The sequence below is a fragment of the Heterodontus francisci genome, chromosome 11 (assembly GCF_036365525.1).
Source record: "Heterodontus francisci isolate sHetFra1 chromosome 11, sHetFra1.hap1, whole genome shotgun sequence".
NCBI lineage: Eukaryota > Metazoa > Chordata > Chondrichthyes > Heterodontiformes > Heterodontidae > Heterodontus > Heterodontus francisci.
The window spans coordinates 20,772,034-20,790,665 of record NC_090381.1 but is presented as its reverse complement, the minus strand read 5'-3'; the positions used below and the strand labels follow the sequence as shown (position 1 = coordinate 20,790,665).

At 45.3% G+C, this 18,632-nt stretch overlaps 1 protein-coding gene across 1 annotated transcript in view; it reads right to left on the bottom strand.

The window, feature by feature from the left end:
- Positions 1-915: 915 nt before the first annotated feature.
- Positions 916-18,632, bottom strand: part of LOC137375120 (peroxynitrite isomerase THAP4-like) — a 28,843-nt gene continuing 11,126 nt past the window's right edge. The window contains exons 2-3 of the mRNA XM_068041769.1: positions 8,735-9,513; positions 916-1,979 (exon numbers count right to left, since the gene is read on the bottom strand). Of these exons, the coding sequence (XP_067897870.1) occupies positions 1,897-1,979; positions 8,735-9,513 (862 nt within the window). The 3' untranslated portion in view covers positions 916-1,896. The remainder of the gene's footprint in view (positions 1,980-8,734; positions 9,514-18,632) is intronic.

Sequence of the window (18,632 nt, the reverse complement as noted above, 5' to 3'; positions counted from 1 at the left end):
CTTACTGGTTTTCTCACCACCTGCTTCAGGCCCAGTCTGGTAGAAATGTCCTCCAAGACTCGGTCAGCTCAGTCAGTAGTGGTGCTACGAAGCCACTCTGGTGATGGGCATTGAAATCCCCCACCCAGATTACTTTCTATGCCCTGGTTAACCTCAGTGCTTCTTCCAAGTGGTGTTCAACATGGAGGAGTACTGATTCATCAGCTGAAGGAGGACAGGAGATAGTAATCAGCAGGAGGTTTCCTTGCCCTTGTTTGACCTGATGCCATGAGACTTCATGTTGAGAACTCCCAGGGGCACTTCCTTCCGACTGTGCACCACTGTGCTGCCACCTCTGTTGGGTCTCTCCTGCCACTGGGACAGGGCATACCCAGGGATGGTGACGGAGATGTCTAGGACATTGTCTGTAAGGTATGATATGGTGAGTATGACTAGGTTAGGCTGTGGGACAGCTCCCAAATTTTGGCACAAGCCGCCACATTAGTAAGGAGGACTTTGCAGGGTCGACTGGGCAGGCTGTGCCTTTGTCATTTGCAGGTGGTCCATCCTGTTTTATTCTTCTTCGACTTTTCTGTTGTGGCTTGATACAACTGAGTGGCTTGCTAGGCCATTTCAGAGGGCAGTTAAGAGTCACCAATATCTATGCAGATGCGAATTTGAAACAAGCATTGTTGAAGCCCATGCAATTTTGACAGCAGATAAGAGGAGCTCCTCCCAAGTATATGGTCAGCAACACACCTCAACATGCGAGTGATTCACCTTCCTCTGAACCAAAGTATGGACACATAGCCCCTGAATGGTGGTTCTCTGCTATCAGTTGAAGCCACGGAGCTTCAGGGGCAACACCTCACCCCTTTGTAAACCAGAGATGACAGACATTGAACTCAACAACTTGCATTTATATAGCACCTTTAATATAGTGAAATGCCTCAAGAAGCTTCACAGGATAGTTATCAGATGAAATATGACATCGGACCACATTTAGGACCTAGGTGAACAAAAGCTTGGTCAAAGAGATAGATTTTAAAAAGGAGGAACAAGGTTAAGAGGTGGAGAGGTTTAAGGAGGGAATTCCAGAGTTTAGGGCCTATACAAATGAAGGCATAGCTGCCAATGATGGAGCAAAGGAAATCAGGGATTTGTAAGAGGCCAGAATTAGGAAAGTGCAGAGGTCTGAGGGTTGTAAGGCTAGAGAAGGTCACAGAGACAGGGAGGAGTGAGACAATGGAGGATTTGAACACAATGAAGAAAATTTTAAAATCAAGTTCTTGCCCAATTGGGAGCTAAAGTCGGTCAGCGAGCACAGGGATGATAGGTGAACAGAACTTGGTGTGAGTTCGGATAGCAGCAGAGTTTTGGATGAACTCAAGTTTAGGGTTGGTTAAAAGTGGGACATTGTCCAGGCCAGAACTTTGAATATGAGCATGTGGTCCCATACCCAGCCTCCAAGTTGCATCATCCAGCAGCTATTGTGCCAAGGCTAAGAGCTTCCTCATCAGCTGAACAACGGCGATTGGCTATAAGCACAATGGCAGGAACCATAAGGAGATATAGTAATGTGTCAGCCACCTTATCCAAGTCTGAAACACATGCCAAACACAGTCATACTGCCAACTTAATCCAGATCCACAACACAGGGACTTGGACAAAGATGTGCCCATTGTGAAACCCACCGCTCCTCCAGATTACCAACTGACAGATATGCCAGTGTTGGCCGGAGCCATCCCTATTTCCTTTGTTTACCGTGAATCCACCTCACAACTTCCTAACCTCTCAGATGGGCTGAAGGAAGCTTTACTATGACAAACTTAGTTTTTCTGAGTGATGAAGGACAACTGTTTGCACAAATTTACAATATGCCACAAACTTTAAAACTGCAATGAAACATTATTTTCATTAAAGACAAGACCGACTGAAAGACTTGCTGGCTTTTTCAGGTCTGTCCTGTAGTGTTGCATCCAGATCAAAGTTGGGATTCACTAAAGAAAAAGAAAGAATTTGCTGTTATCAATATAGGTCTCACCACACCTGTAGGGCATCCCAAAGAAATTTACAACTAGCCAATTACTTTTGAAGAGCAGTCACTCTTAGTGAGCACACTCTTAGGTACTGATATGTACTATTAATTGGGACAGACACCCTTTGTATTTTCTGATCCTTACTTCCAACACCTCCTTGAACCTCGCAAAGCTCCAGCAGCACCCTGGTGGCCCCCACCACCATATTCCCACCGGTTAGCTCATTGCTCAAGATGGCATGTAGAGCACAGTTGCCCCCAGGAGAATCCTTCAATGACTTTTCTATGAAAAAGGACCCCAGAATTTTTCAGTAATGTCTGAAACAGCCACACTGAGCCTGTCCTTTACAATGCCATGCAGCACATCATTGGTGAAGAGATTGATTAGGACGAGTAATAATAGATAATCCTGTATCACTCCTCTTTCAAGAAAGATGGTTTAGTGAGAGTCTTCTAACTACCTTTACATGAATCTTGGAGCTGGAACAGAATTACTGTGCATTAGCATAGCTCAATGGGATGCTGATTCAAAACATCAGCTACTATTTTCACAATGTATGACTCGAGACAGTGAGTGTGGGAACTTGAGTGAAAATTGGTGACTTGTTGGATGGGTCACAGGCAATGGAAGTTTTCCAGCACCTCCCTGCAGTGGTCACTCTTCATGTGTGAGTGTGGAGAGTGAATGTGGGCATGAGGCACAAACTCCTAGCTGTAAGCTAATTCTGGACACCAACAACAACCAAAATCATCTATTTATATAACGCCTTTAATGTAATAAGACGTCCCAAAGAGCTTCACAGGAGCATTATAAAACAAAATACTTGGAGATACAAGATCAGATGTTCAAAAGCTTGGTCAAAAGGGTAGGTTTTAAAGGAGTGTCTTAAGGGAGGAAAGCAAGGTAGAGGGGCAGAGAGGTGTAGGGAGGGTATTCCAGAGCTTAGGGCCTAGGTAACTGAAGGTGTGGCCAAGTGATTAAAATCAGGGATATTGCAGGCCAGAATTGGAGGTGCGCATATATCTTGGAGGGATGTGGGGCTGGAGGAAATTACAGAAACAACGTCACAGGGAATTGAAAACAAGGATGAAAATTTTAAAATCATGACATTGCTTGATCAGGAGGCAACGTAGATCAGTAAGCACAGAGGGATAGGTGAACAGGAGGGTGTGAGTTAAGACACGGGCAGCAGAGTTTTGGATGACCTCAAGATTACGGAGGGCAGAAAGTGGGAGACTGGCCAGCAGTACATTGGAATACTTAAGTCTAGGAGGTAACAAAAAAATGATTGAGGATTTCAGCATCAGATAAGCTGAGATAGGGGCAAAGTTATGGAAGTGGAAATAGGTGGTGTTTTGCCCAGTAAAGACATATCATATTCCTAACTTTTATTCACTTCATTCACCATGGACTCTTTGAAATTGACTTTTCCTTTAAAAAGAAACATGGATAATGTGCTGCAAATATGGCCACCGAAGGTCAGATGACCTGGCCTGTATTTTCAAAAACTGTCTTGAAAGGACAAAAGGACACTATCCAGACTAAGGTGTCAACTACACCTATCCTGAAACCAAGAGACATTCCTCAATTGAATGGGCTTCTTCTGAGACAAAGAAGGTCTGAAGTAGCCACATCATATCAAAATGGTACCCAACCAGAGATCAATAGATAGCCATGGATTCCACATCCTGGTCCATTGTGTGGTCACACCAGGGGAGAAGGCAATATGTCAACTAACAAACACTAATGTGATGGAGTGACCTTAAAAGATAGTCCTTTGGAGCAAGAGGAGAGATCTCAACAACATCAAAGAAAGCAGTCCAGCAAGAGGCCTTGGAAAGAGATCTAGCCAAAACAAGCAAGAAACCCTGCTGCAAATTCTGCACTTCAACTTGCTGCAGCAGAGTACTGAAAGTGACCACCACCACCTCTAGTCTGAAGTCTTAACCACCAGAAATCTATAACACCTCAACAAGTTCAAGACTACAAACACCCAGGCCTGTACCTTTAAAAGAGACAGCAATCCCCTCCCACCCCCCGCGTCTTAGAAGATTCAATAGGTTTACCATAAACTACGAACACCAACCTCACTTTGAACTACATCCTACCCTTTTCTCTCTACCTATCTATTCTTATGTATGTGTGGGTGAGTGAGGTTGCGACCATTTCGGGAATGGTGTAAAACTAAATAGTTATCTTTTGTTTAACCTATGAGAAAACCCGTTATTTGTCCGTTTATTTGAACCTAAAAAGCACTCAGGAGATAACTCATCATTTTAAACAAAACACAATTGCGATCAGTTGGGAGGTGAACAGTGGGAATCACCCACACCCTTTACCACCTGTCCATTACATTAGTTTTGGTGATGGCGTGAATATAAGGTCAGAAGCTCATCTCGGGGCCAAATATGACACCAACGTTGCAAACAGACTGGCTCAACCTCAGACTATTGCCAGGGAGAGGGATGGAAGTAAGTAGCTGGGGAACAGAGTTTGGAGGGGGAACCGAAAACGATGACTTCAGTCTTCCCAATATTTAATTGGAGGAATTATCTGGACATTCAGTATTGGATGATGAACAAGCAGTCTAACAGTTTACAGACAGTGAAGGGGTTGCAAGAGGAGGTGGTGGTGGTGAAGTAGAGCTGGGTGGCATCAGTGTACATGTGGAAACTAATGCTGTGTTTGGAGATGTTGTCGTTGAAGAGCAGCATGTAGATGAGAAATAGGAAGGGGCCAAGGATAGATCTTTGGGGGACACCAGAGGTAACAGTGCGGGAGCAGGAAGAGAGACTCTTCCTGTGACTCTCGTTCTGTGGGAACGAGAGAGACTCACGGTTGGTGTGTTGCCTCCCAGGTGCCAGGGTACGTGATGTCTCCGATCGTGTTTTTGGGATCCTTAAGGGGGAGGGGGAGCACCCCCAAGTCGTGGTCCACATAGGCACCAACGACATAGGTAGGAAGAGAGATGGGGATTTAAGGCAGAAATTCAGGGAGCTAGAGTGGAAGCTTAGAGCGAGAACAACCAGAGTTGTTATCTCTGGGTTGTTGCCTGTGCCACGTGCTAGCGAAGAGAGGAATAGGGAGAGAGAGGAGTTGAACACGTGGCTGCAGGGATGGTGTAGGAGGGAGGGTTTTGGTTTCCTGGATAATTGGGGCTCTTTCTGGGGTAGGTGGGACCTCTACAAACAGGATGGTCTTCACCTGAACCAGAGGGGTACCAATATCCTGGGGGGGAGATTTGTTAGTGCTCTTCGGGGGGGGTTTAAACTAAATCAGCAGGGGAATGGGAACCTAAATTGTAGTTCCAGTGTACAGGCTGTTGAGAGTTGTGAGGTAGAGGATAAGGTTACAGGGACGCAAGAGGGCACTGGCAAGCAAGAACTTGGTTTAAAGTGTGTCTACTTCAACGCCAGGAGCATCCGGAATAAGGTGGGTGAGCTTGCAGCATGGGTTGGTACCTGGGATCCTGATGTTGTGGCCATTTCAGAGACATGGGTAGAGCAGGGGCAGGAATGGATGTTGCAGGTTCCGGGATTTAGATGTTTCAGTAAGAACAGAGAAGAGGGTAAAAGAGGGGGGGTTGTGGCACTGTTAATCAAGGAAAGTATTACAGCGGCAGAAAGGACGTTTGAGGACCCGTCTACTGAGGTAGTATGGGCCGAGGTTAGAAACAGGAGAGGAGAGGTCACCCTGTTGGGAGTTTTCTATAGACCTCCGAATAGTTCCAGAGATGTAGAGGAAAGGATAGCGAAGATGATTCTCGACAGGAGCGAGAGTAACAGGGTAGTGGTTATGGGGGACTTTAACTTTCCAAATATTGACTGGAAATACGATAGTTCGAGTACTTTAGATGGGTCTGTTTTTGTCCAGTGTGTGCAGGAGGGTTTTCTGACACAGTATGTGGACAGGCCAACCAGGGGCGATGCCACATTGGATTTGGTACTGGGTAATGAACCCGGCCAGGTGTTCGATTTAGATGTAGGTGAGCACTTTGGCGATAGTGATCACAATTCGGTTAGGTTTACCTTAGCGATGGGCAGGGACAGGTATATACCGCAGGGCAAGAATTATAGCTGGGGGAAAGGAAATTATGACGCGATTAGGCAAGATTTAGGATGTGTAGGATGGGGAAGGAAACTGCAGGGGATGGGCACAAACGAAATGTGGAGCTTATTCAAGGAGCAGCTAATGCGTGTCCTTGATAAGTATGTACCTGTCAGGCAGGGAGGAAGTTGTCGAGCGAGGGAGCCGTGGTTTACTCAAGAAGTTGAAGCGCTTGTCAAGAGGAAGAGGGCGGCTTATGTTAGGATGAGACGTGAAGGCTCAGTTAGGGCGCTTGAGAGTTACAAGCTAGCCAGGAAGGATCTAAAGGGAGGGCTAAGAAGAGCAAGGAGAGGACATGAGAAGTCATTGGCGGATAGGATCAAAGAAAACCCTAAGGCTTTCTATAGGTATATCAGGAATAAACGAATGATAAGAGTTAGAACAGGGCCAATCAAGGATAGTAGTGGGAAGTTGTGTGCGGAATCAGAGGAGATAGGGGAAGCGTTAAATGAATATTTTTCGTCAGTATTTACAGTAGAAAAAGAAAATGTTGCCGAGGAGATTACTGAGATACAGCCTACTAGGCTAGATGGGATTGAGGTTCACAAGGAGGAGGTGTTAGCAATTTTGGAAAGAGTGAAAATAGATAAGTCCCCTGGGCCAGATGGGATTTATCCTAGGATTCTCTGGGAAGCCAGGGAGGAGATTGCAGAGCCGTTGTTGTTGATCTTTATGTCGTCATTGTCGACAGGAGTAGTGCCGGAGGACTGGAGGATAGCAAATGTTGTCCCCTTGTTCAAGAAGGGGAGTAGAGACAGCCCTGGTAATTATAGACCTGTGAGCCTTGCCTTACTTCGGTTGTGGGTAAAATGTTGGAAAAGGTTATAAGAGACAGGATTTATAATCATCTTGAAAAGAATAAGTTCATTTGCGATAGTCAGCACGGTTTTGTGAAAGGTAGGTCGTGCCTAACAAACCTTATTGAGTTTTTCGAGAAGGTGACCAAACAGGTGGATGAGGGTAAAGCCGTGGATGTGGTGTATATGGATTTCAGTAAGGCGTTTGATAAGGTTCCCCACGGTAGGCTATTGCAGAAAATACGGAAGTATGGGGTTGAAGGTGATTTAGAGCTTTGGATCAGAAATTGGCTAGCTGAAAGAAGACAGAGGGTGGTGGTTGATGGCAAATGTTCATCCTGGAGTTTAGTTACTAGTGGTGTACCGCAAGGTTCTGTTTTGGGGCCACTGCTGTTTGTCATTTTTATAAACGACCTGGATGAGGGTGTAGAAGGGTGGGTTAGTAAATTTGCGGATGACACGAAGGTCGGTGGAGTTGTGGATAGTGTCGAAGGGTGTTGTAGGGTACAGAGGGACATAGATAGGCTGCAGAGCTGGGCTGAGAGATGGCAAATGGAGTTTAATGCGGAGAAGTGTGAGGTGATTCACTTTGGAAGGAGTAACAGCAATGCAGAGTACTGGGCTAATGGGAAGATTCTTGGTAGTGTAGATGAGCAGAGAGATCTTGGTATCCAAGTACATAAATCCCTGAAAGTTGCTACCCAGGTTAATAGGGCTGTTAAGAAGGCATATGGTGTGTTAGACTTTATTAGTAGGGGGATCGAGTTTCGGAGCCACGAGGTCATGATGCAGCTGTACAAAACTCTGGTGAGGCCGCACCTGGAGTATTGCGTGCAGTTCTGGTCACCGCATTATAGGAAGGATGTGGAAGCTTTGGAAAGGGTGCAGAGGAGATTTACTAGGATGTTGCCTGGTATGGAAGGAAGGTCTTACGAGGAAAGGCTGAGGGACTTGGGGTTGTTTTCGTTAGAGAGAAGGAGGAGGAGAGGTGACTTAATAGAGACATACAAGATAATCAGAGGGTTAGATAGGGTGGATAGTGAGAGTCTTTTTCCTCGGATGAGGATGGCAAACACGAGGGGACATAGCTTTAAGTTGAGGGGTGAAAGATATAGGACAGATGTCAGAGGTAGTTTCTTTACGCAGAGAGTAGTAGGGGTGTGGAACGCCCTGCCTGCAACAGTAGTAGACTCGCCAACTTTAAGGGCATTTAAGTGGTCATTGGATAGACATATGGATGTAAATGGAATAGTGTAGGTCAGATGATCGGCGCAACATCGAGGGCCGAAGGGCCTGTACTGCGCTGTAATATTCTAAAAAAAAAAAAAATGATTCTCTGGCTATGATTAAATAGATAAGAATGGAACCAGATGAGAGCACTCCCACCCCGCTGGACAACAGTGGAGAGGTGTTGGAGGAGGATGGTGCGGTCAACCGTGTCAAAGGCTGCGGACAGATCGAGAAGGATGAGAAGGGAAGTTTATCTTTGTTACAGTCACATAGGGTGTCATTTGTGACTTTGATAAAAAGCTGTTTCAATACTGTGGCGGGGCAGAAACCTGACTGGAGAGAACATGGAGTTCCGGGAAAGATGGACACAAATTTGGGCAATAAATATGAGAGAAAATGGTGGTGGCAGTAGGTTGACCACATTTCTTTGGAGCTAAATCAAAGATTTAATTTTGTGTCTGGAACTTCTCAGCTTTAGAGCAAATAGTTTGTCAAAAGTGAAATTTTAAGTTGCACAAACACACACCTATGGATTTGGATATCCACTCATTGCAAGCAATGAAAAAGTAGATTTTCACTAACCATGATCCTGAGGCAGAAAGCATCTTACTAATGTGGAATTGGTTTCTTGAAGTTTACGGATCAACCCCTCTAGTCGTTTTACTCGCTTCATAACCCGACTACTTTGCTGTCTCAGGATCTTGAGTTTGGTGTTCTTTTTCATGACTTGATCTTTGAGGAAGGTACTGTGCGGTGGAGACAAGCAGTATGAATGCAGTGAATTGATTAGTTTACATGCACCAGAGGCAGATGGGGTAGCGTCATCGGGAAATGGAATAATGCTGTCAATCAGCAATCTTTCAGTAGCTGTGGCTTTGCTGCCGTCAGACTTCAGAGTGCACTGTTGTTCAGCAACTGTACACACAATGGATTCACCCGCCACTAAGGAAGGGTGCAAAGTGGCATCACTTTCACCCAACACAGAAACTCTCTCAAGCACATGTTCACCGTCCACAGCTACACATTTGGGTTTAAGGAGTTCAGTTGCTTCATCACCCAATAATTCAGAGGCCAAATAGCCACTTGAAGTCCTTTCCTGATTGACTGGAGTCAGCTGTATTTTGGCTGCACCCTGGCAACTTTTGGGTCCACTGTACATTTTCTTCTGGTGTTCTGAGAAGTGGAAGATTGAAGGAACAGCATTAAATTTGAGTCGATGATGCTGGTCCTCTTGTCGCTTTTGAAAGCTGTCCTTGGTGAAGTGAGCACTACACAAGAAGGAAAACTTGGTTGGTTTCCAGTCAGTCCGACCAACAGCAGTAATCCATTTCGCTAAACGTTTGGCATCTTTCAAAGGGAATCTGGCAGAGAAAACAGAACACTGAAAACAAAGACTGGCCACATTCTCCAAAGGCCCTTTCAATTGTAGCTTTCAGTTTCTGCAAAAAAATATGTAATATAGTTACTCTTCCAATATCTAGAACTAATTTTTAAAGTAAAGTTGACAAGTACTGTTCGCCAGTGCCAGCTTGACTATATATATGTTATAGATACTGAGACAGAACAGTGAGGCTCAGATGCCACGTTTCTAGCACTAAATGCTGTGCTGGCAGGTTTTCTGGATTAGGCTTGCACTCCCTTGACTAATGAAGATTATGGCTTGATCTCATTGAGGTGTTTAAGATGATTAAAGAAATTGATAGCATGGTTAGAGAGAAACTATTTTCTCCATGGGGTGGTGGTGATGAGGAGTCCAGAACGGCACAGTGGTTAGCACCGCAGCCTCACAGCTCCAGCAACCAGAGTTCAATTCTGGGTACTGCCTGTGTGGAGTTTGCAAGTTCTCCCTGTGTCTGAGTGGGTTTCCTCCGGGTGCTCCGGTTTCCTCCCACAAGCCAAAAGACTTGCAGGTTGGTAAGTAGATTGGCCATTATAAATTGCCACTAGTGTAGGTAGGTGGTAGGGAAATGTAGGGACAGGTGGGGATGTGGTAGGAATATGGGATTAGTATAAGCATTAGTATAAATGGGTGGTTGATGGTCGGCACAGACTCGGTGGGCCGAAGGGCCTGTTTCAGTGCTGTATCTCTAAATAAAAAAAGAACAAGGGGGGCATAACCTTAAATTGAGAGCTAGGCCATTCTGGGGTGATGTCAGGAAGCATTTCTTCACACAAAGGGTAGTGAAAATCTCAAAACTCTCTCCCCCTAAAAGCTGTTGAGGCTGGGGTGGGGGAAATCAACTGAGAATTGCAAAACTGGGATTGATAAATCTTTGTTAGATAAGAGTATTAAGGGTTATGGAACCAAAGCGCGTACGTGGAGTAAAGATCCACTGTGATCTAATTGAGTGGCAGAACAGGCTCGAGGAGCTGAATGGCAAGCTCTTGAACCCATGTTTTCAAAAGGCCAAAGCGACAGATTTGGGTAGTGTAATCAGTTTGAAGTCTATCTTTTCATTTCCTGGAGCAGCGTCTGAATTCAGTCCATACTGATGGGAAGAATGTCTCTGCAACAGTTATACAGGTCCCAAGTAGAATGGCAAAGTTTGTGATGCCTTAGGCCTAGAGAACAAAACTGCCCATAATTCAGCACCAAAATGGAAGGTCTCTTCTGAAGAAGCCACAAGAGTTAAGGCACATTATTGGAGAGTAGAGACAGCTGTATTGTGCATCAACCCCTACAATAATCCCAATGCCTTTGATCAGAACAAAAATAATTATAACTACTCACTAGGAAAGTATGAGGAAAAAACTTGGGCAGAATTTACAACTGTGGCAAGGCGCAAAGCAGGTGGCAGCAGACTGAAGGTGCAATTTGCCCACCCGTTGACCCACCCGCCCATTGACGCTCTTGCTCAATTTCAAAGTTCTGGCCATTGCTTCTCAACTAGAGTTATTTTTCAAGTATTCCTGGATACATGGGTTGAAGTGGGTATTTATCAGAACCAGACCAGGACTGCCTCTAGACTGAGCAGTCATGGAAATAGGTTGTGCCCACAGTTCTTGCTCAAGCTCTTCATTATGACAAAGAACAATACATTCAGTCAGCTGACAGTGAATGTCCTCATACTCAACCATTCAGAGTTGCAACAGCATCCAATATTCCCTGTCTCTGTTGTTCCCAGCTTAGACAACAGGAGCTTTTCTGAATCAGAGAGATGGACAAAATGTTCTATCAGTTATGCTGGTCTCCTGTTTGAATATCTGACAATTGTAGGTTTTCATTATTCAAGCATGGGTAGAAAGATTCAATGTTAGTACTTGCATTTATATAGCACCTTATCACAAAACATCTCAAAGCACTTAGTATAAATTACTTGACTTTTAATTTATTATATGAAGTGCGACTCCGTCATGCCTGGATACAAGGCGTTGGAGATTTGAATGTCACTCACTCATTAAGCAGGGATTGACAGATTTCTAAATACCAATGATCTAAAGAGATATGAGGATAGTGTGGGAAAAAGGCATTAAAGTGGATGATCAACCATGATTGCATAGAATGGCGGGGCAGGCTCAATGGGCTGAAAGGAGCAGGAGTAGGCCAATGTTCCGACTAAAAAAAACTTACAGCTAACAGAGATTGGAAAGCAAAATTAAATGACGAGTCAAATGAGATTAATCCTGTATCAAAGAACAAAGAACAGTACAGCACAGGAACAGGCCATTCGGCCCTCCAAGCCTACGCCGATCTTGATGCCTGCCTAAACGAAAACCTTCTGCACTTCCGGGGCCCGTATCCCTCTATTCCCATCCTATTCATGTATTTGTGAAGATGCCTCTTAAACGTCTCTATGGTACCTGCTTCCACCACCTCCCCCGGCAACAAGTTTCAGGCACTCACCACCCTCTGTGTAAAGAACTTGCCTCGCACATCCCCTCTAAACTTTGCCCCTCTCACCTTAAACCTATGTCCCCTAGTAACTGACTCTTGCACCCTGGAAAAAAGCTTCTGACTATCCACTCTGTCCATGCCGCTTATAACTTTGTAAACCTCTATCATGTCGCCCCTCCACCTCCGTCGTTCCAGTGAAAACAATCCGAGCTTATCCAACTTCTCCTCATAGCTAATGCCCTCCAGACCAGGCAACATCCTGGGAAACCTCTTCTGTACCCTCTCCAAAGCCTCCATGTCCTTCTGGTAGTGTGGCGACCAGAATTGCACGCAATATTCTAAGTGTGGCCTAACTAAAGTTCTGGACAGCTGCAGCATGACTTGCCTATTTTTATACTCTATGCCCCGACCGATGAAGGCAAGCATGCCGTATGCCTTCTTGACTACCTTATCCACCTGCGATGCCACTTTCAGTGACCTGTGGACCTGTACGCCCAGATCTCTCTGCCTGTCAATACTCCTAAGGGTTCTGCCATTTACTGTATACTTCCCACCTGCATTAGACCTTCCAAAATGCATTACCTCACATTTGTCCGAATTAAACTCCATCTGCCATTTCTCCGCCCAAATCTCCAACCGATCTATATCCTGCTGTATCCTCTGACAATCCTCATCACTATCCGCAACTCCACCAACCTTTGTATCGTCTGCAAACTTACTAATCAGACCAGCTACATTTTCCTCCAAATCATTTATATATACTACAAACAGCAAAGGTCCCAGCACTGATCCCTGCAGAACACCACTAGTCACATCCCTCCATTCAGAAAAGCACCCTTCCACTGCTACCCTCTGTCTTCTATGACCGAGCCAGTTCTGTATCCATCTTGCCAGCTCCCCTCTGATCCCGTGTGACTTCACCTTTTGTACCAGTCTGCCATGAGGGACCTTGTCAAAGGCTTTACTGAAGTCCATATAGACAACATCCACTGCCCTTCCTTCATCAATCATCTTTGTCACTTCCTCAAAAAACTCAATCAAATTAGTGAGACACGACCTCCCCTTCACAAAACCATGCTGCCTCTCGCTAATAAGTCGATTTGTTTCCAAATGGGAGTAAATCCTGTCCCGAAGAATCTTCTTTAATTATTTCCCTACCACTGACGTAAGGCTCACCCGCCTATAATTTCCTGGATTATCCTTGCTACCCTTCTTAAACAAAGGAACAACATTGGCTATTCTCCAGTCCTCTGGGACCTCACCTGTAGCCAATGAGGATGCAATGGTTTCTGTCAAGGCCCCAGCAATTTCTTCCCTTGCCTCCCTCAGTATTCTGGGGTAGATCCCATCAGGCCCTGGGGACTTATCTAACTTAATGCTTTGCAAGACACCCAACACCTCCTCCTTTTTGATAATGAGATGACTGAGACTATCTACACTCCCTTCCCTATGCTCATCATCCACCAAGTCCTTCTCCTTGGTGAATACTGATGCAAAGTACTCATTTAGTACCTCGCCCATTTCCTCTGGCTCCACACATAGGTTCCCTTCTCTGTCCTTGAGTGGGCCAACCCTTTCCCTAGTTACCCTCTTGCTCTTTATATACGTATAAAGAGCCTTGGGATTTTCCTTAATCCTGTCTGCCAATGACTTCTCATAACCCCTTTTAGCCCTCCTGACTCCTTGCTTAAGTTCCTTCCTACTGTCTTTATATTCCTCAAGGGATTCGTCTGTTCCTAGCCTTCCAGCCCTTACGAATGCTTCCTTTTTCTTTTTGACGAGGCTCACAATATCCCGCGTTATCCAAGGTTCCCGAAACTTGCCAAACTTATCCTTCTTCCTCACAGGAACATGCTGGTCCTGGATGCTAATCAACTGATGTTTGAAAGACTCCCACATGTCAGATGTTGATTTACCCTCAAACAGCCGCCCCCAATCTAAATTCTTCAGTTCCTGCCTAATATTGTTATAATTAGCCTTCCCCCAATTTAGCACCTTCACCCGAGGACTACTCTTATCCTTATCCACAAGTACCTTAAAACTTATGGAATTATGGTCACTGTTCCCGAAATGCTCCCCTACTGAAACTTCGACCACCCGGCCGGGCTCATTCCCCAATACCAGGTCCAGTACGGCCCCATCCCTAGTTGGCCTATCTACGTATTGTTTCAAGAAGCCCTCCTGGATGCTCCTTATAAATTCTGCCCCATCCAAGCCCCTAGCACTAAGTGAGTCCCAGTCAATATAGGGGAAGTTAAAATCACCCACCACTACAACCCTGTTACCTTTACATCTTTCCAAAATCTGTCTATATATCTGCTCCTCTACCTCACGCTGGCTGTTGGGAGGCCTGTAGTAAACTCCCAACATCGTGACTGCACCCTTCCTATTCCTGAGCTCCAACCATATTGCCTCGCTGCATGGACCCCTCCGAGGTGTCCTCCCGCAGTACAGCTGTGATATACTCCTTAACCAGTAATGCAACTCCCCCACCACCCCCCCATTTTTACATCCCCCTCTATCCCGCCTGAAGCTTCTAAATCCTGGAACATTTAGCTGCCAATCCTGTCCTTCCCTCAGCCAAGTCTCTGTGATAGCAACATCATAGTTCCAAGTACTAATCCAAGCTCTAAGTTCATCTGCCTTACCCGTTATACTTCTTGCATTGAAACAAATGCACTTCAGACCACCAGTCCCGCTGTTCTCCGCAACATCTCCCTGCCTGCTCTTCCTCTTAGTCTTACTGGCCTTATTTACTAGTTCCCCCTCAGTTATTTCACCTGCTGACCTACTGCTCTGGTTCCCACCCCCCTGCCACACTAGTTTAAACCCTCCCGAGTGACGCTAGCAAACCTCGCAGCCAGGATATTTGTGCCCCTCCAGTTTAGATGCAACCCGTCCTTCTTGTACAGGTCCCATCTGTCCCTGAAGGGATCCTAATGGTCCAGATATCTGAAACCCTCCCTTCTACACCAGCTGTTCAGCCACGTGTTTAGCTGCACTATCTTCCTATTTCTAGCCTCACTGGCACGTGGCACAGGGAGTAATCCCGAGATTACAACCCTAGAGGTCCCGTTTTTTAACTTTCTACCTAACTCCCTAAACTCCCCCTACAGGACCTCATCACTCTTCCTGCCTATGTCGTTGGTACCGATGTGTACCACAACCTCTGGCTGTTCATCCTCCCCCTTCAGAATGCCCCCTGTCCGTTCAGAGACATCCTTGACCCTGGCACCAGGCAGGCAACATAGCATCCTGGAGTCTCTCACATCCACAGAAGCGCCTATCTGTGCCCCTGACTATAGAGTCCCCTATAACTATTGCTCTTCTGCGCTTTGTCCCTCCCTGCTGAAACAAGAAGTGACAAGTTCCTTTATTACAATTGGCACATTAACAAGCTCGGCTCAAACCAGGCTAGGCCAGCACTCCAGGCAAACTGAGTGGTTTAGGAGCCTGTTTTGTTATGGGGTTATACGGTTTTTGTTACCGGGATTCAAATCCAAGTCTCCTCCTTTAACTAGTTGTCAGAACAATCTGATTTTATGCGTGGTTTCCTCTTGTGGGCCTATGCCTGTAATTCAGCACAAAGTGGTAATTGCACCCAAATAGGCTTCAAGGATGACTGCTGTAGCAGCACAGTGGCACAGTGGTTAGCACCGCAGCCTCACAGCTCCAGCGACCCCGGTTCAGTTCTGGGTACTGCCTGTGCGGAGTTTGCAAGTTCTCCCTGTGTCTGCGTGGGTTTCCACCGGGTGCTCCAGTTTCCTCCCACAGCCAAAGACTCGCAGGTTGATAGGTAAATTGGCCATTATAAATTGCCCCTAGTGTAGGTAGCTGGTAGGAGAATGGTGGGGATGTGGTAGAGAAAATGGGGTTAATGTAGGATTAGTATAAATGGGTGGTTGTTGGTCGACCCAGACTCGGTGGGCCGAAGGGCCTGTTTCAGTGTTGTATCTCTACAATAAAATAAAATATTGTAAATGTCACGCTGGTGTAGCAAGAGTTCTGCTTGGGAAGTTGGCGTTTAAGAGTAATACTCTGGGAAAAGGATCTGCAATAGACTGATCTTATTTCGTGTCATGCACAAATTACTATTACTTAATTACTGTAATTAATGCCACCACATTGTTTTATGCTCCACTTAACAGGGTTGCTCTCTCCCATTATTTCCAAGGCTTTTGTGGTTAAAATAAGCTATGAGACAGCACGCAGATTGTTGTGGTTAATTAATTACAATCCCAAGGTGGGTTTGCCCAAAGAAATAGTATTGCCTTCCTGAGTTAAGGAGACATTCCTTTGTCTGTACATGTGAATTACCACAATTAGACTAATTGTTGTGGTTGCTAAACTGTTGATCTGATGCAATTTAACACAAAAGCTGTGCACAATGTTAACTGGTATTCCCCCGAGACCCTGCAGAATTAAATCTATGGTGCTCTATTTGACTAATGTCTCACACGCAGTGTATGGTGGAAAAAGTTGTCTATTAATTTCAGACCTTAACTATACCTTCTATTCGCTCTCTGGCAAAAATTGCTAGTACTGTGAGAATGGGTGTTCGAACATTTCTAGGGAGGAGAAAGATGGGTTGATGCTTGGGGTGGGGGTACTGTCAGAACCAAATACTGGTGAGGTGGCGCTGTACCTTTGGTGTCCACCTGCATTTCTCGGGGAGGGGAGGAAGAAAGAATGGGATGAAGCCCAGCATGTCCTGCCGAACTGGGAGTAAGAGCAAGGCAGTGAATGGGTGTGGTGCCAAGAAAGGAGCAGCCAGTAAAGTGGCAAGTGAAAACGGGGACCTTACTGAGGGTAAATAATGAAAGATTGTTTTCACTGGTGGAAACGAAGAACAAGGGGATGGGTCAGAGGATTCTCACTCTGCTCAGGGAGCACCACAACCTCCAATACATGCAAGAGATGCAGGTGGGCTGAGTGTGGGCCAGAAGTCCAGAGTCTCACTATTCCATGCTCCACAGAAGGGAAGTAAAACAAACATTCCAATCATTTCCTCAGTGACCCCTTTAAACACTACTGTAAAATAGCTTAGGCAGAATTTGTATGGCATTTGTTCCGCTTAACTTTTCCTCAGGTCATTTAATCGCTCCTGCCCTCTACCCTACGCAGACCTTTCCTTCTGTTTTTCCCCCCTTTCATGCCTCTGTACTTTATAGCCACTCCAGGCGCTGCTTCACAAACCACTGACCACCTCCAGGCGCGTATCCATTGTCTCTCGAGATAAGGAGGCCCAAAAGAAAAAGACTTGCTTAAACACTGTTAGATTGCTAACTTCTGCCCGTTCTGGTGACAGGTCATCAAACTGTTTTTCTCTCCACCCATGCTGCCTGACCTATTGAGCATTTCCAGCACTTTTTGTTTTTATTTCAACATTTCCAGCATCCACAGCATTTGGCTTTTGTAACTTATGCTGAATGTGGCCCATGCCAAGTGCCAGGATGTTGAATCGGGCCCAAAATCAAATTAATTTTTACTAAATGGCTCTAAAATAACAGTAAACCCTGAACGGAAACAATAACATTGCAATGATTTAAAGTGTGGCTCATATGATAGCCACAGAGGAAAATGCAATCAGTGTTGGTCTGCAGTGAACGACTTGAAATAACATAGCACTGTTGATGCTAACGTTTTAAAAAAACTTAAATTTAGAGCTACTAAAAAAGTCATAAAACCAATTTACCAATAGGTGTTCATGGAATGAAAACAATTTGCACATTGATTAAAAACGCCAGTCACTCAACTCATCTACTTTGAAAACAATCCCCATTAATTTCTTGGATGAGAAGGAATTTTGCTAGGAATGTTAGTGTAAAGCTTTCTTTTTCTCACTTCCACCCATTCAGGATGTGAAAATTGATTTTACTAAAATATCTACCTCTTAGCAGATACTCATTGATGTAGGATGCTGTTCCCCCCTCAGAAGGAAGGTGTATTTGGGGGAGGGGATTTTTCCCAATCTGTGGTGCCCCCCCATCAGCAACAAGAGTTCAAAAGATGCCAGTTAGGGTTCCTCCCTGCCCCGGTTTGCATGGAAGGTGTTGACAGATGTGTAGTGATGGGTTATCAAATGGAAGAAAATCATGGCTATAAGTGTGTACTTCAGATTTTTCATACGATGGAAGTGGAGCAGGGGAGAATGCACATAGGTAGTGATTTCTTGTACGCTTCCTTTCGAACAACCCTGTATATATGTCTGGGGCAGTGGAAGAGGAAAAGCAGGGAACTTTTAAAGAGGTTTGAGTGACAAGTGATTTACCCAACAAGCCAACTCAAATGAACAGAACATGAGATATTTTAATACTGTCTCACCTTTGGCGCAATTTTTTTTTTTTTAAAGAATTTACATTGAGGGCCAAATACAGAACAGAACGTACCCACGCGTGTTCCACATGGAGACTGGGGAAAGGAGAGAGATAACAGGAAAGCAGTAAGGAAGAGGGAGAGACTAGGGAAAAAGGGGGTGCAGAGAACAAGGGGCAGACCAGGGAAGGGTCCTGAAGATTCGGAGAAAGGGATCGAGACTGCTGAATGGGAGCTTGGGGGAACAGACGGGTATTAGGGGATGGGAGAGAAAGGGACGAGCTGTCGGGGATTAGAGGTTGGGGGGTGGTGAAATGGGTTGAGGGTAGG